General features: G+C 39.5%; 2 protein-coding genes across 2 annotated transcripts; one reads left to right on the top strand and one right to left on the bottom strand.

Annotated features, from left to right (window-relative positions):
- Positions 1 to 63: 63 nt before the first annotated feature.
- spag17 (sperm associated antigen 17) lies at positions 64 to 11,070 on the top strand (the record flags this gene model as incomplete). Its single annotated transcript, XM_079468141.1, has 39 exons — positions 64 to 171; positions 322 to 462; positions 621 to 680; positions 854 to 985; positions 1,124 to 1,283; positions 1,362 to 1,556; positions 1,689 to 1,861; positions 1,977 to 1,997; positions 2,111 to 2,272; positions 2,351 to 2,396; positions 2,562 to 2,683; positions 2,905 to 3,039; positions 3,546 to 3,690; positions 3,769 to 3,948; positions 4,063 to 4,100; positions 4,181 to 4,282; positions 4,364 to 4,518; positions 4,762 to 4,898; positions 5,062 to 5,123; positions 5,309 to 5,542; positions 5,623 to 5,737; positions 5,843 to 5,956; positions 6,113 to 6,276; positions 6,366 to 6,483; positions 6,627 to 6,775; positions 6,894 to 7,032; positions 7,353 to 7,555; positions 7,699 to 7,831; positions 7,948 to 8,075; positions 8,160 to 8,324; positions 8,430 to 8,539; positions 8,997 to 9,127; positions 9,259 to 9,398; positions 9,512 to 9,700; positions 9,796 to 9,876; positions 10,001 to 10,049; positions 10,249 to 10,339; positions 10,678 to 10,786; positions 10,948 to 11,070. 39 exons carry the CDS (start codon positions 64 to 66, stop codon positions 11,068 to 11,070), a joined length of 4,959 nt encoding a protein of 1,652 aa, XP_079324267.1.
- A 55-nt stretch (positions 11,071 to 11,125) lies between these two features.
- Positions 11,126 to 23,093, bottom strand: rorca (RAR-related orphan receptor C a). The gene is made up of 10 exons (XM_079468004.1): positions 22,718 to 23,093; positions 17,925 to 18,010; positions 16,439 to 16,580; positions 15,658 to 16,104; positions 15,456 to 15,577; positions 15,049 to 15,181; positions 14,447 to 14,554; positions 14,212 to 14,322; positions 13,959 to 14,071; positions 11,126 to 13,872 (listed from the first exon to the last, which is right to left on the bottom strand). Exons 1-10 carry the CDS (start codon positions 22,722 to 22,724, stop codon positions 13,711 to 13,713), a joined length of 1,431 nt encoding a protein of 476 aa, XP_079324130.1. The 5' UTR covers positions 22,725 to 23,093; the 3' UTR covers positions 11,126 to 13,710.
- Positions 23,094 to 27,981: the final 4,888 nt, after the last annotated feature.

Raw genomic sequence — 27,981 nt, 5'->3', positions numbered from 1 at the left:
GAAACTGTTGTAGTGTTTAATAAGGGAGGACGGGTAGGGGTAAAAAGTGAGTTTAGGTTGAATATGCCCCCCAAACGAAATGCCAGCGTTACTCCATCTGGGGTTACTCCAGCTAGGGTAGCGTCTGTTAAACATTGGGAGTCATCTCTTTCTGCTGCTGTATTTGAAGAGGTAAATATCCATCAGGTGAATTAATGAAGGGAAACGGATAGCTGTCTGGTTGTAGGTGGCATTAAACCTAATGCAGGGTTTGTAAGCATTTCAAAATGTGGATCTGTTTACATTTCATTTATTTCTCGTTTAAATCATCTATGTTTTCAGAATGACTGGAGGGTGAGTGTGTCTTTGGTGCAGACCGAAAAAGTAGAGGACGAACAGCTCAGTAGTGCCCTCATACAGGCAGTTCAGAAGCCCCTGCGCAAGCTATTCAGTGTGCTTTCCTGGCAGAACACTCTGGAAAAGGTCTGATAATACACACGCATAATATAATTACACTATAAACTAGTAGTCAATACAATATGGATCAATGGAAAGTGTCATTTTAAATAGTTTCATTAACATTAATAAAATAATAACTATATTTTTCATTGCCGTAAATGAACCAATATTCTGTGTCACAGATAAATGAACTAGGAAACCCAAAGTCGAGAAAGACTAAAGATGTTCCCATGTTTTATGAGGTGGGCATTGTTATTCATGTGTCTAGTCTTAAAGCTATTGTAGAATCATAAGCAGAAATATAATCACACCCTTTAATGTAATAATTCAAAAAAAATGTTTTGGTGTCTTAAACATGACATCTCAGGTTATGTTTTTCATCTATGCAAATGGTATTATATCTGTGCTGCTGTAGGTGACTGAAGTTGCAAAGTCACAGATGGATGCTGGAGAGACAATTACTGTGGACCTAATGGCAAAATTGATAAAATTCCATCTTCTGATACTCAAAAACAATGGCATTCAAAAGAGATCTGCTGAACGGAAGGTAAGAGTGTTTTAATTGATATATTTTAATAAAAAATTATACTTGTGTTGGCGTCATATGTATTTCTGATTAAATAAATACATTTGTACATAATTAAATGTCTGTGATGAGCAGTAACACAGAGTATGTATCTCTAAGGCTCTAGAGGACAATGCACATGTAAAAGGAGAAGCAAATTATGCCAGCAAGGATCAGGGAGGTAAAGGGGCAGTGAAGGGGAAAAATGACCTATCAGTTTCAACCAAGAACGCCAAACTCAAACGGAGAGGGGAGGAGGAAAACAACATTGAATACATAGGTGAGGCCTGATTCCATAGAGATTACATAAAAATGAATCTTTGATAGTTCTAATAAATGAACCCTGACCTCTGTGCAGACGATGAGCCAGATGACGGGCCGCATCACTACATCCTAATGATGGGGTTTTACCAGCCCTATCTGATCTCTGCATTGAACTCTCTGGGTATCCATGTGTCCAATGTTATTAGACTTGGTTTAGAGAAAGAAGATCAATCAGAGGCTTTCAAAGAAACAACAGCAGAGGAGAATCACAACTCACCTGAAGATCAGGGCAAGTTGCAAGTTTTAAACTGGCTTAATACCTTTAAAAGGAGATAATGCAGAATATGCTATGTTTGGTTGAACAAGATTATGGATTATTAGAATTGATTATTTGTAAGCATACGTTTGATCCTGTATCCAGAAGTGGATTTCTTGAAGCAGAAGAGGCAGCAAGAGTTAGATGTGTTCTGGAAGCAGTTGGATCAAGTCTTGAACAGTGGGAGCGAAGGATCGAGACTCTTCGATGTGGCCAGATTGAAGTACAGTGTGAAGAGGCATCTGCTGCCCCAGGACACAGGCAATGCTGAAGCCATGGTGAATAAAAAATAAAACAATTTCATTGTACCACATTACAGATTTTTTACCTTCCAATGTTGCTATCTAGGATATAGAATTGATACATTGTATCATCTGTGTTCCTGTTTGGTAGAGCATTGCTAAGCAGGAAAAGGTCATGGGTTTGATCCACAACACAAACACATAAAATGTATAGCTTGAATACACTGCAAACCACTTTGGGTAGTGTCCGTCAAATGCATTAATGCATCTGCTGATGTCTTTTAGATGGCTTTTGGTGAAGCTATGTTTGAAGGTGTAGCATGTCTGGTGTATAAAAGTCTTGACTGCAGAAGACAGCACAGTCATTATCTCAACTCCATGAAGCTGATCCATGTGCCAATGGCCTCCCGAACCAGTCAGCAGTCACGACCACAGAGCTCATTTGAGGTACATTGCAAAAGTGGTGAAGTCTGAAAGCTCAACACTTAACAGATTTAACATCGAATCTGTTTATTCTTGCTTTAGATTATACAAACTCCAGGGAGGAAAGCAGCAACTGAGGAAAACCCTGGTATAATAGATGTTAAACTAGATATTGCATTTTCATATACATTTACAGTTTTTGTGTTCAATTCATATTATGTGATAAAGCATACGAGCACAACATCTACCAATGGTTCGCCTGTTGTTTTCTGAAACATAAAAAAGTCAGAACTGAATCTTTGTGTTTGTTCAGCAGAGCCAGAGTCTCCTGTCCTTACCACAGACGTTGACATGAGATATTACTGTAACACACTGGATAGAATTGCTCCTGAAATCACATCTGTTCCACTCATCCTGCATTGCATGCTTGAGCAGGTGAGGGAACCCATGCATAACGTGCAATTGATGCATAACCATGCATAATGTTTCTCTTGTAAAGTTGTTTTACCTAAATTAACGTTTATTAAGGTTGGTTTAAAGTTGCTTGCAATTCTTATAGCATTATAAAACAGTTGATATGTTTTTAATGTTTGAGCATTGTTTGCAAGTTTTATTATTCGTTGAAAATTGCTCAGTTTATCCTGTGTGTTGGGCAGCTGGTGGCATCAGAACAGAACGTGATGTCAGGATCAGTTGATTCAAAGCAAAACTTGGATGAAACAGATAAAGATCTAATCAATTACATGGTCTCGTCTGTTATGTCTCTGCCAATGCAAGAAGAAGACAGGAAGGTAAGGTTTCTTTCTCAGAACAGTTTTAGAGGAAACAATTACTAGACTGCTACATCAGGTGAAATTTCAATAAGCTGTGTGTGTGACAGAAACTGATGGAGGACTTTGGAATCCAAGACACACCAACAACTACGGATCAGAAAAAACCCCTGCTAATAAATCACCATGATGAGAGGTCAAGGAGACTACACCAATTGTCTGTGAGCATGTGAATATATACCTATGTTTATTGATCAAGCACTAAACCCAATGGTTTTAGCACATTTGCAGCGAACACAAACTGGGACATAAAATATGTTTACTGTGTAATCTTAGGACAATAGTGAATTTTCCAGATCATGAAAAGTTCACATCTAAAGGGTATGCATATGCATATAAATGCCATTGCAACATTTAAGCTCTGTGAAAGACCAACCATCATCTGTCCAGGAACTGTCCTTCCTACAGCCTGAGATGCCGGTATAGCTGACCGATGACAGATGTAATCCACGATTCTTAAATTGCAGGCCCTGGATGGGTTTGATCCTATCAAAATCGAAGCAGACACCATGAAACAAAGCCTGGTGTGGACCAGCCTTGTATCTAGATTTCCTGAGAGTTCCTCTGATAGACTGAGCAGATCTCAAGAGCTGCGGCACTTCTGCACTGATGGTGAGGAGAAGGTCAATTGATTCCAGGGGAAACCAGTTCTTCTCAATGTGTGTTTACACGGTTTGTGCGCATCCCCAGAGTCTATAAGCTGGTCTGAGCTACAGCGGCTTCTCCAACTGTTTGTGTTCGAAAGCATGCGGTTATCTACTGTGGATGAGAGTGGCTGTTTTAAAGGACCAGAACCTCCCAGCCCCACACCATGGGACAACCCTTTTGAATATTCCAGACACCTGTACTGGAACAACAGGTGCACACCAGGTGTGACTAAAGCGCCCACATAATTAAAGAGCCATTACATAGCCTATAGACTTTACAGATAAATACAATATAAATAAGCCTATGCTTTCCAAAAAAATATTTTTATTGTTAAAGGATCAGCACAAATTTCTGCTCGGACTGAGCAGCAACAGGTATGATTCAATGTTGCTTATGTTGACACAAATAAGCTACAATTTATAATGTGATATATATGGTATATTTTACTTCCTAGCAGGGTAATGAAGTGACCATAACAGACCTCCAAAAGACGTTGATTCGACAATTAGGACATTGGAACTTTGTGGAGAACCACAGGGCTTGTGTTTTCCCTCAGGTACAGAACTTCAAACAAATCTCATGTTGTTTTTGCATTTTGCGTTTCAAATATGCTGTCACAAATTCTTCACATATTTAGGTCCTTCAGTTTGCATCTGAAACATACAGATGTGTGGATAAATTTCACTGCTGCAGAGACAATGCTATATATGTCATCTGCCATCATCCCATGAGCCCTCACAGGAGCTGCAAAGAATTCTGGAATACATCCCTTCACACAAATGTGGGGTTCAGGTATCCCACAGTTCAATCTTACAACTCCTTTTATGATTATTTGAACACAAGACAGATTTATAAAATTTATTTAATTTAATAGTATCATTTTTTTACCTTAATGTCCTATAAAATGAAAGGTAATAATGTTTTATAATTAGGATTTTCGCTAAATGTAATATTGGAAAATGATTAAACCCTGTCAGAGGGAAAGTTTCACCAACTTAATATTCATTATAAACACATCAACATTAATTATTGTAGGTACTATATGGAATATGTGGCTGACTCCATCAGTGAATGGACCAGACAAGAAGAGGAAAAATGGCACCTTGAACAGGAGAGGAAAGAAAAAGAGAGAACTCTCATACAAACTCCTTCAGAGAGCGACTTGAAAAGAGGCAACTATTTATTTCCGATGTTTAATACATCAATCCCTTAAAGCATAAGCATTCAGATAACACAGTGTTACCGTATTAGATATTTGGAATGATACATTAGAAGAGATCACTTGGGATGAGATATTATGTTTAAATATTCACATGAATACTTTCTCCTCTTTAGACTCACCCCTGAAAGCCCAGATCATAGACACAGAAATATATATAAGAAAGGATTCTCTAAAAGTGAGTTTTAACACATTTGATTATATATTAGCACACAGATAAATTCAATTTCATCTTAAATTTCATATCGTGCTGTCCAGATAAAAAAACCTGACAGTTATGTTGAAAAACCCTTTACACATTCATAACCATGAACCATGTTCGAAGAACAGGAACTCTTATTTTTCCTCACGTATTTGTTGTAGGCATGGAAAATGGAGCAGGATAGATTAAATGAGGAGGATGAATCCAAAAAGACAAGTAAGGAGAAAGGAGGGAAGGCCACACCAAAAGTAAAAGAGGAGATGAAGACCCCCGTTTCCTCAAGAAAGAGCAGAGAGATTGTGTCCAAAACACCCAGTTCAGCTTCAGTGACTGGAGACAAGACCAGAGATGTTCCAGAGTCACCTCAAGGACCACCAGACACAAGAAAAGCAAATGTCAGAAACTGGTGTTACATGAAATCATATGTCAAGATCTAAATGCTGAATTTGTAATCATATTTGAATGTTTTGTGAAGGCATTCACAGGCTACAGTTTAAATGGGAAACTAGTCCAGGTCTACGGGGAAGTTCAGTCTTTCTATCCATCTGATGGGGGACAAATAGATGTGGAGGGTTTTCATTTCATACAAGGTCTGAAAATAAAAATAAACTCAGTTTAATTGAACTTATTCATAGACATGTACATGCCGCAAACACGCATTTTACAATATTAAATAAGTTTGTTTGTATCTTTAGGGTTAAACCAACTGAAAATCTGTGTTAAGAAGGATGGCCATCACTTCTACACACACATATCAGAGAGAAAGAAAGAACAGGATGAACTAAAGGACATTGATGTGATCAAACAAGGTAGGAAATGCAGACAAGTGTTGTGTTACTAGATTATATTGTTTTGCAATAGAAAATAAAATAATCAGACACCATGTAGTACATTTTAGACATGCTTCTATTCCACAAACAATTACAAAATTACTGTAACTACAGATATTGTTTCACCCAATCCAGCTGCTCTTGGAGGCCAAACAGATTGTGAGACAGAGAAATTTGGTTCTTTCTATGCTGTACTGGCAAGTGGCATTAGGCTCTCCTGTAGTCATACCAGCCCGAACAGGACAAAATCGGAAACTCACGATCCCATAGTGTCCAACTCCTGTACTGACCAACAACAGGTGACTGGACAAAAGAATATTAATAACAAATTCTGATTAGTTAGGTGCATTATAGTGTGTGATATGATTATGTATTATTGCCTTCTTAGGCAGAGGCTCCTGAGACACAGCATGAGCACACGGACAGTTCTTCTGCAGCGTTCCTAAAACTTCACGTGTCTGTCCCTAATGGACTCATTCTGTACTTTGATTTTGAGGATCCAGCAGGTGAGGTATTTGTGCTAAAGGTTGGGTGGCACTTTGGCTGAGTGGCACCGTGCCACCCACAGAAAGATTCCTGTTTCGAGTACGTCCTATATTTATGGAATAGTTTTTCTTTCACTTTTAGCTGTAAGATCTTTATTTTGCAGACGATCAATCTAGCAGTTGTTCTTTGCTGATAAAACAGAGATACTATAACGCCGGGTCTCGATCAGACATCAGCATGCACACCGAGGTCTCCAGGGTCATTACCTGCAGAGGAACAATCATAAAACACATGAAAGATGGATCTACTGAGGTATTGTTATATCAACCTGATTATTATCATTCAGTTCATAAATTTGAACCATTTTACAACACATAAACATACTATGTCAGAGAATATATTGTAACAAATGTGTGGATTTGTTTTCAAGGTCCTGTTTGCAGACGGTACTGTAAGTAGAAGTCCAGACTCAGAACCAGTGTGTGTGTTAGTTCCACAGACACCTGCAGAGGACCAAGAGTCTATCAAAGAACTAGCAGTGGACACCAAAGGCGTTAAAAACAAGAAGGGTAACATAATTCACTATTGCAGATAACATCAATATTTATGTTTAACATCATTCATATACCTGAGAAAAAAATACCCGAAGAGAGCTTTTTGTGTCGGTATACTGTACCCGTTCATCTCAATGATCTGGTTTTAAGAAAAATATTATTCAATTTAACGTATCTTTTAAATTTCACTGGAGTTCTTGCGATTGCAAATAAAATGATTTTATTAATATTACAACAAACGACTTCTTTTGGAAGACCTGAAAGCGAGCTGTGGAGGGGAAGTAGGGGAAAGCAGTACATAACCAAACAAATAAGTATTTGTCCATCATTTTCAGGCAAGGCTAGTTCTGCGGTGAATGCAGATGACATGACTCAACCGAAATCAGTAGAAAAAGAAAAGCCATACAGTTTTGAGGTTACAGGAGGCTCCTGGACCACCACAACCCCTTCTGGCCAAAGGGTTGCCTCTGTGGCAGGAAAGAAAATCGAAGCACAGCCAATATTGACCTATCATGCCACAGACCCCTTAAATGGAACAGTAAGTCAAGTCCGGCCTTGTTATTTATCATTTGACCAGCTTACAATGGAAATTATGGTTTAAAAGAATTAAGTTCAACACCTTTTTCAAAAGAAAACACGTGTTTTAAGGCTGTTGTTGTAATGCAAATCTTAAATGTGTAGGTCGTAGTCACACGGGAGGACAAAGTTCTGTCTGTGCTGAGGAGAGATGAAACCGTGATTGTGGATCATGCAGATGGGACGCGTATTACCACCTTCAACCAGCAGAGAGAGCTGCAACAACATATGATCTCAGGTGAGCAACGGGGAAGCTAAATATTTCACTTTCATTATGCACTGTTGAAACATTATATCAACATATTCGAAACAAAGTACACTATTGTACACATGCTACATACAATTTGATTCCAGGAGAGAAGCTGGTTGGAGTGGAGAAAACTGAGTTTGCCACAGTGATAATGGACTGTGAAGGCAAAGGTTGTGAAGTTCTCTTCGGGGATGGCACCTCCATCACCACAACTTCTCATGGATCATACAAGGTCAGATGACGGATGGATGGACAGATACATGAGAGCTATAGGAATAAACCTGGTCCATAAAGCCTCGGTCTCTTTCTAATGTAGGTTTACCCCTGTGGTGGGGGTGTCCTTCACATCGATAAGGATGGTGGAGCGGTGTACACTTCTCATCAGTCTGGAACAGATACTAACCAATTTGGACAATATGTGATGAACCAAAGAGCTGATGTCCTCTGTGATATGATAGACCCCGATGGAAACCGGTTTCAAGTATGAAATTCAAGCATGATACTGTTTATAGCAAACACACTGAGACTGTGAATCAATTGATGCAATTTTCAACAACCACTTAGAGCATTTAAATGCTGTTTGCAGGTTAATGCAGACGGTCAGATTGCTGTTACTAGTAGATCAGAACAACCAAAAAATGTGGAGTCAGACACAGAACTTCTACAGAATGCTGCTTTTAAAACACACCCACCCAGGTCAGTCTCTCAACAGAAGACAGTTATATTGTTGCCTTAGAGATGATAATAAGGGATAGTTCAACCCAAAAGGAAAAGTCGACACCCTCGTGTCGTTCTAAACCTGTATGACTGACTTACCTCAGCAGAACACTAAAACGATCTTTTGAAGAACGCTGTAAACGTAAAACCCTTGGCACACATTGTCTTCTATTGTATGGACACAAAACCATTCTCAAAATATCTTCATAAAGAAAGTAATGCAGGTGTTAAATGACATATGAGATGACAGAATTTTTTTTAAGGTGGAACTGTTCTCTTACTGGAAAGTCATTTTGGGAGTGGAAACACAGTTCTCATTGCCAACATTGGACAAATATTCATTTTTCACACCTGAAAAAAACAGCAGTAACTTTGGCTTTTCATAAGAGAAATGACTTCATTAGTTTGAATAAAACAAATGTGTTCTGTGCCTGAGGTTGTTTGTGGTACATGAAGATGGATCAGCCTCAGAGCTGCTGAGAGCTCAGGATGTAGATGATGGTTTGCAGAAGGCTTACAGTGACTCTACCGTCGCTGTTGTCACCGACCCACTACCAGAATCGCAAGGTCAGGACTCATCAAACCTAACTTCATATGATCATTGGCACATAAATTTAAATAACAGGTAGTGACATATCTGTGGTGTTTACATTTCCCTTATGGCCTGATTCCCTTATTTCTGATTTCTTTCTTTCCAGAATCATGTTGCATCACTCTTCTGAGACCTTGTCCTGAAGATTCTCACTGGCTTTTATCTAAGCATGAAGATGACATCATTCCCACCAATCTCAAATCGAGGAAATTGGATTCATTCCCTTCATCTGAGGTAGCAGAACATGTATCAAACTGAACATTCGTTTTTGGAACGTGCTGTTTGTATTGTATGCAGTTAATAGGTGACTTACCTAAGGCTGTGATGAGTGTTGATTTTTGTCCACCCTCGGCATTCAGAAGAGGACTCCAGGCCTCCCCTTTGGCACAGCACTTGGCTGCGGGCTCGAGATTAAGAATAAACCCAAGTGTACGTCAATTCAAGCCCAACCGGTTTTGGAGTGCCCTGATGTGCTGCTGGTCCGTCAGGTGATCCAGCATCCTCCTGTTGCTGAACCTCTGCGCAGGAAACTGATGGAGAACATCAAGGTGCTTCTACTTCCGGCCACAGATCTACTAAATATGATTACAAAACCTGTTATAAATCCAACAATTTAACTATCACAGTCTATTGAATCCAACAGGTCTATTTGGAGCAGCTGCTGGAGAGAGAGAATCAACTAGAGAGTATACAGCCGAAGGACCCCCGATGTGCACAGAAGCTTGTAATGATCCAACATCATTTATTCATATTTATTCAATACATTTTCAAAGAAATAATTTATCATTTAGAGGTCTAATATTGTTTGTGCTAAACTATTGTTAATTTAAACCCTCCGTTTGTTATAGTCCCTGCCTGAGGCTGAAGATCCACAAGTTGCCATGGAACCTCTGTCGGGTGAGGTCACCATTTCACGCAAATATTATGAAACATGTAAAAGCTCGAAAAATCCTAACTGTATATCCTTACAATGACCGTGTGTTCTCGATGTGGTGTGAGAGGTCATAGGTTAGCTTGAAAGCTAAACTGTCAAGCACAGTCAAACCTCGCATTCAGGGCATTCAGGGTAATATGTGTTTTTCCTTTCATTTCTTAGGTGATGTAGCATCTCTTTATACTCAAACAGTGAGTGCAGGCCAACTATCCAACAACCTACAGGAGAAAACCGCAGAGAAACACACGGAGAGGTACTGCTCATTATTTATTTTACCAATAAGGCATCTGTCTGAGACTCTGCACACAGTTAGACTTCGGCTCTGCTCACAATAAAAAAGAGCTGGTACAGTAACAAAAACATGTGAAAAAACAGACCAGAGTTCAAATGTTATGGAAAATGGGATAGTTTGCGGTGATGAATAGCTTTTGTAACATCTCCTTTCTGCTTCTAGTGTCACTACGCAGAAGCTAAATTCTTTGTGGGAAGACAGAATTACCAGGCACGGGTAAACACTTAGTCCTGTTTAAAGTTTTTTTTTCAAAGCTTCAATGAGGTCCATACACAGACGGTTTTGTTTATCATAATTAGACAAGAGCTTCAGGAGGAAAGACGCCACCGAATCGCACTCAGACATGAGATTGTTACTCCATACTTTCACCCTGAGCTGCAGGAGATGAACTCATTCTTCACACATGAGGCTAGTACGACCATCCAAACATTTACCAGAAAACTTTCCATGGAAATGGCGTCATTTGCTATTTATTTTTTACTGAACACTTTCAGACTGAAATCTGTTACATTTAGCCACTAAAGAGCAGAAATGTATTCAGCTGTAACAATGTCTTGGTTTCCTTTTAGGATCTAGACTTGAATTCCCTCTCCAAACAGCTTCCACCATTTCCACCAAAAGATCATTCCAGATCACCTGGTACCTCCATGGACTCTTCATCCGTTCACTTTCAAAGGAGCTTCAAGAAATAAAATCTTTAATAAAGTTATATTTATAATATTTTTAGTAACCACAAAACACTTCATTTAAAGTAAAAAGACCTTTATTACATTCTGGAATTCATGTATTTAATTCTCATTGTACAACAGAAACTCTTTCATGTGCTTGTTTTATTTTCTGTATCCATAATATATCATAAATTATATTCCTTAAAATCTATAACATGATTTTATTACTTAAAACAATAAAGTTAAAACTGAAAATAACCACAGAGCGATCATGGCAAACAGTAAAGACTCTCAAGGGATTTTCTTTTTAAAAACCAATGTTTAAAAAAATAGGATTTCCATTCTCCAAGACAAAGGATGACACTTAAACGGGTGAAAAAATATATTACAGAAAAAGACTAAAACGACAGAAAAAGATCACGAAAAACACTAGATTTAATTCATCCTTACATTTATCTATAAGCCTTTTAAATATATATATATAATTTGATCCTATTTCTTTAAATGAGTCAAACTCCAAAAGCACTGATGTAAGACAGGGGTAAAAGTCTCTGATACTTCTGCAATTAACATTCACAAGTAAATTTACCGTACACAGTGATCAAGGTTTAAGGTCTTCTATTTGGTGCAAGGTGTCTTGCTAGGCTAACTGAAGACTGCAGGACAGAGAACCCAGCTATCTCCCTGAGTGTAGACAGAAACGCACACTTTTAAAACTGCGCTCAAGGACAGGGCGATCACTCGTGACAGTTTGCAGCGGGCTGCGAATTACACTCCACAAAATGTTTTGACAAATCATTTTCTCTTTGTTACAATCTCTCTCAAACGTCCACTTTAGTCAGTTCATACTAGACGCGTGTAAAAAATAAAGTGTAGACCGAATTTAAGCAACGGGGTGTTAAATGATCTAGGCTGGAGTGCTTCTGAAATCCAAGGAGATGAATCCTTGGTTTGTAAAGGCCCTCAAATACTAAAAATAGAAAGACTGACTATTGCACAGGCAGACATGATGATACTGTATTAATCACCCAGATAAGTGTATTACACAAACCTTTAAAAAACATACACGAAAATATACATTTTGGACAGCAGCACTGTTCCAGCAGTGCTACAACTAACATCAGACAAGCGTGTTCAATGTAACTGTCAGAAAACTGAAGGTTGATATTTACAAAAAAATATACATAGCCTGTAATCTGACAGCTACTTAAGTTCGTGTAATGTCTCGATCTGGCCACTAGGGGTCTTAGTTTAAAATCCTCGCTGGGGCTTTCCAGTTATCTGGGCCACTCCTAAATCACAGACCTCCAGCCTGTACGATTTTCTGAATTCCTGATTTAGAATAGATGTTGCTATCACATGGCAGAAAGACATGAAATATTTTCGATCTTAAAGTTTTAAAACAAACCAACTCTAATATCCCCTAACTCAGGGGGGTAGCTGATGGCTCTGTCAACCTATAATACATGTGAGCACAACAAGTTGAAAGGGTTGTGGGAAAAGAACACACAGCAACACAACAGGTCCTCACATCAGACTCGATGCATGAGGTATAGCCCGTGAGTCCACTTTACATGCAGCTGAAGAGAAACAGAGGACTGAATGTTGACATCAGGGCCTCATTTCCGTGGTGTCCGAGAGACTGAGCGTGAACTCAAGTTGTCTCTCCGCTGTCTCTAAAAACAAAGTTCCTCCCATCCGTTTCCTGCACTGATCTTTGCAGTCTCTTGAGGCCCTGCTCCCATAAAGCTTCGTTTAAGTGGTTTGCTGTACTTTTATTGAAGGGGTCTTGAGTCAGAAACATTTCCTCATAGTGCCATTGTCTTTCAGCCGTCTAATGTGGGGCGACAGCAAATTCCCATGCGAAAAGACGGTCTCCACGGAAGCCTTTCTTAATAGTTCCCCCAGTGTTTGTGGTGCACCAAGAAGTGCTGTTTATCTGCATCTACATCTAAAGCTTGTCAGGCAAAATCCACATCCAGTTCAGTCATCCCAGAACTCCAAGTCTCCAAAGAGGCTTGAGAACATTCATTCGAAGGTGCAACTTTCTATTATTCAGACCTCTGTCTATACATCTCACTCTGTATATAAATATATTTTCAAACATCTAATATTCTATCAAAATAGTATCTTATCCATCTAATATCTTAATCAAGTGGCATTTGCGTGGGCATGCACGTTTGTACAACGTATGCTCTGTATGTTAGTGTCTTTTAAAGTGTTACTGCCCGCGTGGCATTTATGATCTCAGGAGCATTTGGTCCGATTGAACAGTTTTCAAAACCATCACCTTTTTTTCAACCTCGAGAGCTTGTTTACATATGGGCAGGGAAAAATAAATAGTACATTCTGTCCTAACCCTGAGGCCGTGCCACATGTCCGGATGGGTTACATTCATACATGGGCATCATTTAAACATCGCACTGTGAGAAATCTGGGTCCTGTTTAAATAATTCGGTGGATCGTCCCGTTCAGAGGAAGGTTACAGTTGAAGGAGATGGACTTCTAAAGTGTAAATGTGCAGGATTGTCAGTTTGTTGCTGTTTTTTTCTCAAACACATTTCCATCTACCTCCTATTCTCATCCTCTTTCTTTCCTTAACACTCGCTACCTCTACCTCTCTCTCTCTCTCTCATCAGCACCAGTATGGCACTTCAATGAATGTTAGCCCTCAGTGGAGTCTGGAAAGGAGATCTCACTGCAGAAAACCTCCCTGTAGAGAGCAGGAAAACTGTATGCTGTTTCTGGATGAAGGAGGCGGAAAAACTCCAGTTTATCAATGTGAAGGTTGCAAATCGACTTCATCATGGGCAATCTGGACACCATCTATTAATCCAACAGAAAAGCCGGTTACTATATTTCTAATCACATGTACCAGATTTAAAATGATTTTTGGGGGATTATAATGTTACCTTCGCCAGTTTTTCTTCCGGGGGACCGCTTTTGTGAAGACAGTGTTGCAATGCAACATACAACTTCTCCTGAAGTTTCTGTACCTTCTGGGTATCTGTCAGCCAAGGTCGGTCTGTGAAATACAAAATGAGGTGGTTTCTACATCAATGAGCTCTTTCTATTCTTTCATTGGTCATTGAATAGGTTTCACCGAATGTCCGGCTATGTATGCATTGCCAAGGGCAAGGGTTATTTTTAATTATGTTAAACTACCTGGAGACAGAAGTACAGTGGCAGAAAACAGTGCCATCTCCTCTTCAGACAGCTGCAGCCGATTAAGAGTTTTAGTCATTTCAAACACAGCATTTACCAGATCATCACAACCTACAGAAGGGAGAAACACACAGTAAATACATTGCAAAATTACACTGTCATGTGCCGTACACAGAGGTCAAGAAAATGGAGATTCGTTTAGGTCTTTGAAATGCCGATTGTCTATATGACTCACCGAGCGCCTTAAAGAGCTGAGGGTTTGCGTGCTTTCCATCAAACATCAGCGTGTTATTGATGGGGTTGTAGGCCCGACACATTCGAATCAACAGCACGTCCAAGCAGCCTGAAGAATCAGCATCATTGAGAAGGACGGCAGGGAAAAGCAGGAGAAACAAAACGATGCCCACACATACAGACAAATTGCAAAATATTTTCAAATGAAGGATTTAATAATACAGATATCGTGATATGGAAACATTCAACAATGGTTGTTTTAGTGAAGTGAAGTTTTTTTTTTCAGTTAAATAACAAATTGAGTAAAAGGCACATCACACAATGCACAAAAGAAGGATACACAGGAGTGAAAAGGAGTGAGGGGAAGAAAACAAGAAAAGAATCATTGTTAGACCATAGACCCAACAAATGAAAGAATACAGTCCAATATATTCATTTATTTAATAACTACTTATAAATTATTCTGATGGAAAGAGTTTACTATAGATTGAAAACTAAACATAATTGCCTCCACACTGTGTGAGAATTTGCGGAATGTATTGACTTTTGTGAATTACATCAATTTCAGACTTGGTAGTTCTGTTGCACACATTTGAGGCTGACCTGCTTTGAGAAGAATAATCTGATCGTTTTGACAAAGGTCCATGAAGCCAGAGATATGCTTGGCAAACTCCACCACGTACTGGATGGCGTTGGTGAGGTGCACGGCACACTGCTGCCACAGAATTTCAGTGGACTTGGATAAAAGAAACATCGGTTAGACATTTCCACCCATACTTTGATTGCAATAATGATCTAAAATGATACAAATTTGACTGATGTACTTTTTAAGTACTTTTAATCAAGCTTTCAAGAAATTATAACCTGAACTATTGTATTCTGCATGATTCATGCGAATAGAATGTTAGGGTGGGTATTTGCTGGATCACGATGTTCCCATCGTGAAGTCACACCTAGTCTTAAAGCAACAGAAAGCATGACGCATCACGCAAACCGCCTCCTGCGGATACCTTGTTTTGGTAGGTGCGTATCTCCTCAGGTGTATAGAGGGTCCATGCACACCTCTTCAGTTCCTCTTGGCTGTACTGACTCGTCTCAATGTGCGATTTTACCACGTTCTGTATGATGCGTTCTACAAAAAACATACAGTTTTAAAATACAATCAACCACATCATGTGCACCGAAGTTTTCTGTTAGCTCACTTAAACTAACCAATTTCCAGCATGGAACAGCCTTCGGGTGGATTAAGCAGCGAGGAGCGCGAGAAGAGTCCAGACACGTACTCATGTTTGATGTGTGGCGTGTCTGTAAACTCCTGTCTGTTTGGTTCAGGCGAACTCTGGGAGGATGAACTGCTTCCTCCGCTGCCCCCTAGCAGCTCCAGGCTGCAGCAGTCGCCGGCTCCCTCTGGCGTGAGCGGTAGATCGAAGAGCAGGCCGTCCGGTAGCATGGTGATGTCATCCAGGTCGCTAAGAGTGGTGCTAGAGCCCCGGCTGTAAGCCCGGCCGTGGCTGTTGTTGTTGTCTCTGGTCTCCTCGTCAGCATGGCTGGGTACGGCGCCACCTAGGCTCCCTGCCCGCTCCTGGGACTGCTGGTGCTTTTGAACCTCGGCGTATAGGCTGTCACGCTGCTTTTTGGACATGCGGCCAAACTTTACGGCTGCAGAGAAAAGGAAAATGTGATTGTTGATAAAGGCTGACATATTTATACACTTGGCAGTGCGTTCAATGTAAACATTTGATCAGTATGTGTGTTCCCTATACATTAGTAACAACTAGGAGCACATGAAACCTCTTAAAGAGGCAGGCCAACTTTATACTAGATGCAAGTGAAAACTGAAACCAAAACCTTCATGTCTAGTTGTGTTTCTTTAGGCCTGCGACCGATGGTTATGTCAAACTTGTTTATTTACACACTGAAACTATATTAAATGGGACCAAAAGAATCTCAAACAAACGTCAGAGGAAGTTTGCTCGGGTAAGAGTAAACTCACCATCGCGACTCATTCCCAGAGCCAGACATTTCTGCAGGCGGCAGTGCTGGCAGCGGTTGCGATTGGTTCGGTCAATAAGGCAGTTCCTCTGCCTGGAGCAGGAGTACATAGCATTGTTCTGCTGACTTCGGCGGAAGAAGCCCTAAATGAATAAAAAAAGCCAGACAAAACATTAAAAATGGGCTCAAGAATAGTCCGCATTTCTACAGCTGAAGTTAAGTGTGTTCTTGAAATAATTACTGGTAAGACATTGTAACGGGATCTCACACCTTTCAGATACATCTCAAGGATTATGGGTGTGATTTTGGCCCCCAGTTCAGCTGTGTTTTATAGTGCAATATAATTTTATCATTATTAACAAAGTTGGCAAACTCTGGCAATTAATTGTGTGAAATCCAGGTTGACGAATCGTTTAACCCAATTCTTCAACTAGTTGTTCATTTTTTCACACTCATGTTGCTAACAACCTGTATATGACTCTTTCATGTGTGGATAGTCAATAGTCAAATTAAAAATATTCCTCAAAACTCTTTTGTGTTCTGTAGAAGATAGAAAGTAAAACAGGCTTTGAACCACATGGTAAATAAATAAATGAAAGTTTCATTTTTGGGTGAAGTATAATTTTTGCTGTTTGAAACATACAATTGCATTAAAAAAGTCAGACACCAAACTGACAATCCCAGCAATCTGTAAGGAGACTGAACATTGGTCAATAACTGATTTTGTTTATTTAAACCCAAAATGTAATGAACAGATAGCAACTTTACTCATTTCAAATACACCAGCACTTTTGTTTCTTCGTAGCTCAACATTAACTGCAAAATCATTTGCTCAGCTCTGGCAGTCAACACTTTTCCTGCGATCAAAAACAAGCTGCTGGGACTTCTGAATGGCAAGACGTCCAATTCGATAAAGAGCTGCATTGTTTACTTAATCAAACAAGAGTCTGAATGGATCATCGGGGTTTAACTACAGAATGCTTGCATGCTACATCTGTATTGTAACATTGTTTATTTATTCATTTATTATATCATTGTATCAAGCAAAAGTAAAATTTTAAAGACAATTACCTTTAAAGGGACAGTTTACACAAAAATAATACTTCTGTCATCATTTACTCACTCTCAAGCTGTTCCAAATCTGTATACATTTCTTATAAGAACTGTACTTGGCCTCCATTGCTTTACACATTTCTTTGTTCAGTTAAACACAAAAGAAGATATTTTGAAGAATGTAGGAAAGCAAATAGTTCTGGGGCACTTTTGACTACCATTGTCATTTTTCCTACAATGGTAGTCAATGGTGGCCAAGAACTGCCTGGTTACGAGCATTCTTCCAAATATCTTTCTCTGTGTTCATCAGAACAAAGAAATGTATACAGATTTGGAACAACTCGAGGGAGAGTAAATGATGACATTTTTGGGTGAACAGTCCCTTTAAGTGTGGTTGACCTACGATTGGAACTCAAAAGATTGTGCTCGCTTACCTTGCAACCCTCACAAGTGATCACTCCATAATGGATGCCCGATGACTTGTCCCCACAAATCTTGCATGGGATTACCTCGATTTGAGCTAAGAGAGAAACAAAGAAATAAAACATTTGCTTGAATTTCACACACGTATCCAGGAGATCTTTGACCTACTGATCTTTAATCGTTTAGCATAATATAATAATAATACATGCTGGCGCAGAGCCTAAAGATCTAACTCGCACAGGTCAGTGGAAACTTTGCCAGTGTCATATTCTTTAAAAAACACCAAAGCAAAGAAGATAATGCACAAAAAGCCGGGTCAAACTCTAGCACCCATATTTACAGATTCAAGAGATTTGAAGACTTTGACCTACTCGGGGTGACATAATAACACAAGACTCTAGCCTGCAGAATTACAAACAGCTTTTTAAACAAAGCTCGCTCTCTGCGAACTTGCATTCGTTTTTAAAGCGGATTGTGATACTCTGTATTCGAATGATAAACAGCTGCAGGTTCATGAATAGTTTCTTTGTTGCGTCCGAACGGGAAATTAATAAAAACGCAAACAGTGCCACAAAACAAAATGGGAATGAGTACACACTGTACACGAAAGTCTATATCTCATAAACCAGCTGTTCTTTTCATTATGTTGTTTATCTTGATACAATTGGCCTTCCTGAATACAAGGTTAATAACATGAGATGCTGGTGGGCCCAAAGTTTCATTCACACCACACCTATTGAAGATGAGTACCTGAAACCTGATAAAAGCTATTTGCAAGAAACATTGTCTTTTTCGGTGATCTGGATGTATGACAAATCCCCCCCCATCATCATCATATGTTTTTGAGGTGATGCAATATCTTAGATAACAGCCAATGTATTGTGACAAAGAGAACCGGCTGTTCTTAGATAATGGCTTATGGCACACAGAATCACACGTCTGCTCTAACACAAGCTGATGCGTGCGTCACACGCAAGATCATAGACCGAGGGAAGAAACAACACATCTTCCCGACGACTCCAGAAGCCTTAAGTCCAGCGATAAACACAAGCGTATTGCCTAACTCCGAGCCGGAATAAAAAAGAACGTTTTTCCATTATGCGAAATGTCCTACTAAATGAAAAGAGGGTGATGATTACATGGAATGTATTCTGTCTCTCTCTCTCTTGTTCCTCATGCCCCATTCTGAGCCCCAGGCCCCCACCCTCCCTGTGTTATATAACTGCGATCTGGCTACATTCCACGAACACACTCATTCAGGAGATCACCCTAGCAACGCAGTGACGAGCGTTCCACCATCCCAGCCCTAGCGCGCTCCCATTGGCTCTTGACGGCCCAGCTCACATCTTAACTTGACGACTCGCATGCTACTATGCTGCGTAGCACAGTCAGGCTATGTGGCTAAGCTGTTCTACTGACATACTTTTCTACCGAGCCGAGGGACGCTCTTGTGTGGTAGCCTCACATAAGACGTAATCGGATTTAATAGTTTGATGTCTTTTTTCCTCCCTCTTGGCATGCTTAAGGTGGACGACTTATTTAGGTTTCAGGCCAATTCAAAGCTTCTTTGATTAAACAGACTTCGAATCACACAGGTCATTCGTTTACACTCTGTTATAGTAAAGGCTAACCATACGACCTGGGAAATATTTCGACACTGTAACTTAGACTTGCCCTCGACATGTGGCAGCTTGTCAAGAATTTGAGCGCAGTCCCAGCTGCCTCTAAGCACTCACATAAAACTATTTTTAATCAACGTCTCCTGTGCATGGAGGTTAAATCCAATACGGCTTTGACCTGGTTATCCAGTTTTACCAGATATGTTTATATATGCAAAGTCATAATACAAATAATTATGCTTGAATTATACTACTATAGTATTGAGACTATCCTTTAAATCACAATTATACATAGTTATACAAATACGCTGACTACAAGGAAGTGCGATGCATGAGAAAGTCAAAGATTTACCACTTTATGAAAATGTTTTCTGGACATAAATCTATAAACGAGAAATTGACTGTACTTAAAATGTGCTGCCACAGCTACGACCACAAGGTTGCCAAATACAGTCTGCCACCTTTGACCTTGCCAACATAGTTTTAAAAATCAGTAATTTCCCTGAATCATCAGGTTTAAAATGCAATTTCCGTCTAATACAGCCATTATTCATATATCCTGATATACCTGAAAACAACCCCATCAAACATATATCAATTTCACCAGCTCTTGTTTGATTATGCCGCCACGGGCAAACGCAGTCAGTCTGCCGAAAACTAATTAAGAGAAGATTGATTAGAGTGCTGTGTTTATCAGGCAAGCCGGGTTGGTAATCTAGCTCTCCTTATCTACTCTCTGGGCCACTCTATGCCAGTTAGTCCATCAAGCACCAGTCAGCAGTTTCACTGTGAAATGCTGGGAAAACCCCATCTTAATGATAAAGACTTTGGCCTCTTATCACACCTAATCAAACAACTTTGTCCGGCAATGTGCAAAGGTCTTGTTTATCATCCACTTTGTATTTGCATAGCGCATAGTCAGACCAAACTGCATGAGAATTGCATGAGCGGTTCGTATCAGGGCTAATAGCTCAGAACTTCTAAGAATCCTACCAACGTGTTTGCGTTTAGTGTATCCCTTACAGACAGGATCCCACTAGCGTCTGCTTATTCTCACATGAGTTTTTCAGCAGTTTTGTGGCCAGTAATGATTTTTCTCTCCCTCCCCACTTAAGAATGGTCTACATACAATGAGTAAAGTGAGACGGAGCAATGACACCGAGAGGCACTCTTTAAATATGCAGAGGGATGGAGTAATTCTTTGGTGTAAGTGACAACACCAAGTTGAAAAACATGGTGAGCTGATAGGGAGTGTAAGGTGGCTCTTGATGGGCATTAATTATCTTGAAAAAACTTGCCTAGGAAACATTAAGAGTCATCACAAAAATACAAATAAGAGCCCTTTTTCCGATATTCAAATAAAGGTATTCTGTTTCAAAGAGGTGCTGGATTTATTTGGATGTCAATTGATTTTACAGATATACAAATACTAATAAGATGGGAAAGTATTTGCTTATAATGTTAACAAATAAGTAGTTAAAAAGAATCACAACAACAGCCCTTAGGTGTGTAACATAGAATACACTTTTTTTTAAGCTGTACAATTTTAACGCCTAATAAAAACCCTAAAATCTACATCTCAAACCTCCACAATAGTTTAAAACGCCGGTCACATTCTCTCACAGCTTGGGCTTAAGTTTAAATGAATGGAAACTCATGGGCAGGTGTCAAAGTGCCAGCGCATTAAGCTGCTCAGCATTCATTTATAGATTCACAGCTTAAGTCTTCAAAGCCACGGTACCTGCTCAGTACACAAACAGATAGGCATATTTTAGTATTCTACAAACATGGGTTCTCATACCCAAAGGATAGAAAAAAAGAGCCTACTGAAAATTAAAATCGCAAAGTAAAATCGAGTACGTCTATCTCGGAGTCAGTTTATTACATTTGGTCATTTAAAGAATTGTTCTCTAATGTGAAATGTCAAAAAGTTGCTTTGGCAACTAAATTCACGCTCTTAGACCAATGGGCCTGATTTGGCATTCAGAGGAGTCTCAATGCTGGCTTAAAGAACTGAACCCATTAAAGAATTGAGCACAATTCAGGAATTTCAGTGATAAAACATATAAAAACACTTCGGTAAGATTTAAGAAGAGAAAATAAAGCAATAATGTGAAAAAATAGCTTTTTATGATTAACAGATTGGGATAATATTTTATATTGGGTATTTGTTTCTCACCGACTGGGATCGAAACCCCTGTTGTTACACCTACGCGCCAAATGAGGCGCTGTTTCCTACATACATAAATTCATGGTCAACGTAGGCATTGACTTTGGTTGTACTGGTTTGGGCATGATGAAATTCAATTCAAGTTAGACATTATACGATAATAAAGCGAAGGACGATAAACAGTCAATGTAAGATCGTTGTTGTCATGCTTTGTAATTCTCAATGACTAATGGAGAAAATAAACTCTCTGACATGACACAAACGGCCATGCTGTTGAAAAACAAAAACACACACGCATAGCACAGGACCAACCCCCCCCGGCTCACAACTGAAAACTAAGTGTGCTGAACATTCAGACAGTCTCCCATGAACCCCACCGATCAACATAAAAACAATAAATATCACCTACAGACAATAACAATTCACCGGCGTTCAAGTTCAACATGGCGCTAAAGCTTCCTACGTAACCAAAAAAGGGAAGATTTGAACAACTTTGCGCACTGCCATAAAACAGCGTTCCTACAAAACACTAATTTCTCAACTTTTCACAAAGCTTGTCAGACATATCAAACTATGGCATACGGTATTTTCTTCAAGTTACGTCGTTCTTACATAATGCATTTCGCTTATAGCGGCAGTTAAGAGTAATTACAGCGACACATTTCCTACTTGACGCGCTCGTCGCTTCCTTTCCACGCTTACAGTGCAAAACACAAACAAAACAAAAACATACAAAGTTTTCTCATTTTACTGAGCCGATTATGTTTCCGTGTTCGGCGATTGAGCCTCAAAGCAGGAATGAAATTTAGCCCACGTCGTGTCACAAACGAACAACAGTTGCAGATTATCTCACGGTTATATTTATGCGCGCTCGCAACTGATTTACTTTGACGAAGACTTGCGCGGTTTGTGCAACATAATATCGATATCAAGTTCAATCACGGGCACCGCTGTCAAAATGCTGTTGCGATCATTAGACAAGCTTGTTTACAATTTATATATGTGCTTTACTTACCTCTCATTTTGGCGCTATTATCTGAGAAAAAGAAAACAACTCCAGCGCATTGGAACGCAGTGAATGGAAATCTAGTGGAACTTGAAAAACGAGTGCTTGCAATAAAATAAAAGAACTAAACGGGTCGTCGTCTTAAAACGAGCACCGATATCCGGTTGTTTAAAGTAAATTCCGCCTCGTGCTAGTCTTCATCCTTTTTGTCAGCATTCAAGCGCGCAATGTAATCTATGCAAAAATATGATGCACTCCCCACTTTCTCTCTCTCCGTCCGCGTCTGTGCCTCTCTGTACTTTCGGCGCGTGGACACTCACATGATCCCGCTCCACTGGCCCGCCTCATGCCCCAGGCAGCGGCGCGTGCACGAGCACAAGGCTACGAGCTTTAAGGAGGATCCGTGCGCCAGAGCTCGAGCGCGCGTGGGAAAGTGTGGCAGTGTGTCACCACAACAATATCGTGGGAATATCTCCCAGTCCCGCGGTTCCTGCGATTGACCCACAGCGGCTCTTGAAAAAAATGAAACTTGAAAACGTCTTCCCATCCTCATAGTAATAAAGGAGACTGTTAGCGGTGTTCAGTCCCAGGTGTATTTCTCATGTGCGCTTCTTTCTGTCAGTTTGATTCAAGGCCTTTGCATGTAAACTGAGACACCTGTGTGATTGTTGGATTTGAGCTACTTAAGAAAAATAACACCCTTGTATAGGGCACAAACAACGGGCCTATACAATTTCAGGTTTGCTTTAGGTTTAATAGCTTATACGTGGGCCTATGTTAATATGTACATATTATAGTATTTTACAGCTGCTTTTCATTTCAGTTAATCAGATCGTAACCCATTGACGTACATATCATTTACAGGTAAATTAATTTTATGTCATGTTACACAGACCTTTGCTTTAAGTGAAATGAAAATAGCATTGGGGGAATGCATTTTTAAGTTTTTAACATCACAAAGTATTTACATCGTATTTGAGGGTGATGGTGACATCCAGGGTGAGGCAAGGATATGTAAGATCTAGAAATGCATTTATTTCAAGCTACACTCACATAAAAACAACAGACTGGGGGTGCGTGAAAGAGTGCGGAGGATAGAAGGGATGTGATGTAACCCGCGGGACTCTCCATTATGAAATGAGGAGAGATTATAGTAAGTAGGTTAGTGGAGCAGCGGGAACACACGGAAGCTGAGAGAACGCTTTGTCACTCGAGCACTCCCCTTAATTTCCTCCTAATCTGTCTCATGCATTATCTTTTTTTAGACGGCACCCCTTTGTATTAGATCACACGCTGTGCCGCGTTGTTTTGTGTTCCTCCTCACTTATAAACCAGAATTATGTTATTCCATCGCACTTTCTGTTTGTGTACTCTCTCTCTTTGTTTGGTCTAGTTTAAACAGTTTTCTGTGCATAAAATAGAGTTTTCTGTCTTTTACAGAGCACGGGGAAAGCAGTCTTGGTTGCATAACAGACGTACCCAGAAGGAAATATATGAGCATTTGCAACATTTCCGATCCAGGAGCATAGCTTGCTTTTTGAGTATTCTTCTATATTTTGATTTCTCTTCCTGTTTCCAGGTTTTTGCACAGATGAAACTGTTTTCCAACAAAAGAACCCCCTGCCTTCTATTTTCGTATGTCTCTATCACACGCGCGCGCACACGCACGCACATCACTGACCATCTGCCTTATATAACACATACTGTATAACCACAGTCTTCAGAATTAGGTTTGGTTTTAGGGTAGGATTTTAATAACATTGTGATCTAATGGCAAATGGATTTCAGGACAGGTGATGATGTTATGGAAGAATATATTAACAGTGGCCGCTTCACTCCTCTGTGTTTGGCAGTAGATAAAATGTTGTTTTTTCAAAGGGGATTATTGTAAAATCCAGCTCTCATCTCCATAATCCCCCACCACTCCTCTTCGTTATCCCTTAATCCGCTGCCTCCTCTTCTCTCTCTGACTACAGATAATCCCTCTCTTTCTCTCTGAGAGGGTATAATCCAGTTTTACTCTGTCCATCCTCGGTTCTCTCCTCCATTCTCTCCCTCTTTTATGTTCTGTTCTTCTCGAGTAAACTGCGCATAGGGGCCTGAAATCTCTTACGTCAATATCATCAAAGTAAATGCTGTAAGAAATCTTAAAAATGAGGGTGGCAAAAATATTTTAACAGCAATACAATTTTAAAGAAGCTTTTTTTCTAATGCAAAAGATTGTTTTACATGTTCTGACATTTAAATGAGTGAAAGTGCTGGAATTAACTGTAATGACGGTTTTGCTTTTCTTGGGCATTTAAAAGTTTGCTTTACATTCTGTTGCTCATGGTTTCCATGGGCAGCCGCTCCCCAGATGGTCAGAATTGAGACGTCTGGACATTTTGTTTGGTACAGATAAACACACAAGCCATGAGTCTGTGTTGACTAATCTCTAATTATGAAGAATATTACAAAGAGACAATGATCTTCTCGCCACGAAGGATGGCCATTTTCATACTTTTCTTGAGTGTCTCAATTAAAACTAATGGGAGGCAGATATAATTATCTTAATTTTATGATGATCCCTCAGGGCATCTTCAATAAATCATGTCTCGCAATGCTTACACTAACTTGGAAAAAAGGGTGTTGTGGATTACAATTCTGGCCTGACAGATATATACCGTATTACTCATTCAAGTAAACAAAAGCTGTCCTAAATCATTTTGTGATGACTGACAGACTGATCTGCAGCGGATACTTAGTACGTCAGTAGCTAAATCGTCATAAGCATGTTAAGCATGAAATTAACTTAAATGACATATATTTACAGGACAAATAATGGATCATGTAGAATGTTTTTGTGTCAGAATAAAGAAAGCCTTTCCCTACATTGCGTGCATAAATGAAGATGACTTCTGTGTTCCTCCATCTCCGCTGTCATGGCAACCAGTGCCATTGCTTGCCAGGATCATCCTCAATGAATCACTCCTTCTGAAGGTCAGGTATCTTACTCATCCTTTCATTCACCCTCTCACTCATTTCTTCCTCTCCAATGGTGCCACATTTCCTCTCTCTTCCTGCAGGTTTACATGTAACTTCCTCAACCTGTTGTCTATAGCTGACGTGACAGCCAGATGATATGAGTTATCACGTCCTATCTGATATACCAGAGAAATTATACTGCTTTTGTTTCGGGGGCCCACTTCCTGTAAATGCAACAAGGGCTGGATTAACATCTCTGAAATTGCCAGTGTTATCAAAAGGTCTGTTCTCAGATGCCTTAAAGGAAGATAGAGCTTGTTTACCCACAGGAACACCCTTAAAATGAAGTTTATCTTTGCTTCTGAACAATGACAACCAAACAAAGGTCGAATAAAATAGACGCCCAAAGAGAATGCCAGCTCAAACCTGCCCTGCATGCAAGCTTAAAGTGAAAAGTTGTCAAATGCAATGAAATATTAAAGACATTTGTACAAATCTTATTTTTTAAATGTCATAAGACATTGGTTCATTCTGAATTATTAAATTACATTTTCTCCGTATGGGGAACAGTTGTGATGTATCGCATACCAAAGTTTAAATCTCAACTAACCGGCCAAACGTGTTTCAGCATAACATTGAAACTAATGCGACATCTCAACAATCAAGATAGGTTGCCGCACGGGCCTTTGTAAACCTGACAACAAAATGTTTATTGTTTATATTAATCGTCATGACATTTATTGTCCGTGATGAATGTCCTACTTTTAAGAATGACACACACAAACAAACAAACATACCTCCAGCCAGCTCTCACAGAAATACCCATAAGTCTACTTTCAATGACTCAAGGCTTTTTCATCTTTTTTCTCGACTGCAGATTTGATGCTGGACAGACGCATTCGTCTGCATGGGCATTAAACTGTTAAACCAGTTTGATATGGTCTTTACACATGGCTCAGATTGCTTTTAATAAGAAATCTTTCAAATCGTTAAAAAATTATAATTTGAAATACATTAGCGGAAGTCAATGTTGTAACAGTCTTCTGGAAAGGATGCAAAAACAGCATGCTGTAGTCTCCAGTCATTTACACAATAAAGTGGAAATCCAGGCAGAGATGACTGGAAAGGAAAAATGATTTCAAAGAAGATTGTTTAAAGTAAGAATTAACCTTCCATCCCTCCAAAAGTTAATCTTTTCCCCTTTCCTCCTGTTGTTCACGGTGGCCTAGTTCCACTATCTCTCGCTTTCCCTTGATGCCTAAAGGCAGCGTGGGACACGCATCTCTCAAATCTCTTTACGTCTCACTCTCCTTTCATCCCTTATCACAAAGCCATAAACTTCCTCCATTTATTCAGTCATTTATTTTCCTCTATTCTCTTCATCCACAGAAACTGGTAATTACATTTCGGTCCTTTTCGCTGGTAATACGCTTGACATTTTCTCGCACAATGATCGTTCACCCCTCGTCATTATTTATTTGGAAAGCTGAATATACATAATAATACTCTTAGGTAAGCTGAATATAAAGGCTGCAGTCACGTAATTGTGTTAGCGGGTTTTTGGGGGGCTTGGGCTTTTTAATCATGGAGTTTCAATCATTCTCATATTATTTACAATATAATAGTTGTTTGGGTGAGCAGGGAACATTGCACTGGAAGAATACTACCGTCAACTCTCTTAGAAAAACAGAGCAAGAGAGAAGAACATAGAAAGAAAAGAAATATAAAAACATCATCATCTAAAAATGTGTCATCTTCAATCTTTTTACCCATGAAATCATCCTTTTTGTGTTTACGTTTGACTGAAGAATGGGGAATTAGAGAACTCTTGTGGTGACTTTGGGAACAGCACATTCTGGCTTACATAATAGACGCTTATCCATTCTTTGCATACTCAGCTCAGAGACTAAGCTTCGTAAACATCATTAGCATTCATCGACCACTCGAGGCTTTTCTATTAAATGTTGTTAGAAACCTGAAAGCAATTTCAAGATATAACACAGTCTCTTTAACCAGTCTCCGAGAGAAGAAAAGAATAAAGACTTTCAGATGAATTCAAAGTGTGCTTACTCCATCAAATTTAGCTGTGCAAAAAAACTAAATAATAATAAATCCCATCCATTATAAAAGTGTGTCAATTTTCCTGGCCAGTATTTCTGTTTCCATTGAAGACGAACAGCAAAGCAGACAAGTAAATTGGGGCTGAGTGAATAAAAAAGGTTTGCATCAACAAGCAAAAATCTGTAAGTGGTTAACCATGCCGGGAATAAAAACGAAGAGGGAAAAATGTGTGTTTTTTCTCTTCCCGT

The sequence above is a fragment of the Barbatula barbatula genome (assembly GCF_947034865.1).
Source record: "Barbatula barbatula genome assembly, chromosome: 11".
NCBI lineage: Eukaryota > Metazoa > Chordata > Actinopteri > Cypriniformes > Nemacheilidae > Barbatula > Barbatula barbatula.
The sequence above is the reverse complement of the archived record's forward strand: the minus strand, read 5'-3'. Positions and strand labels throughout refer to the sequence as shown.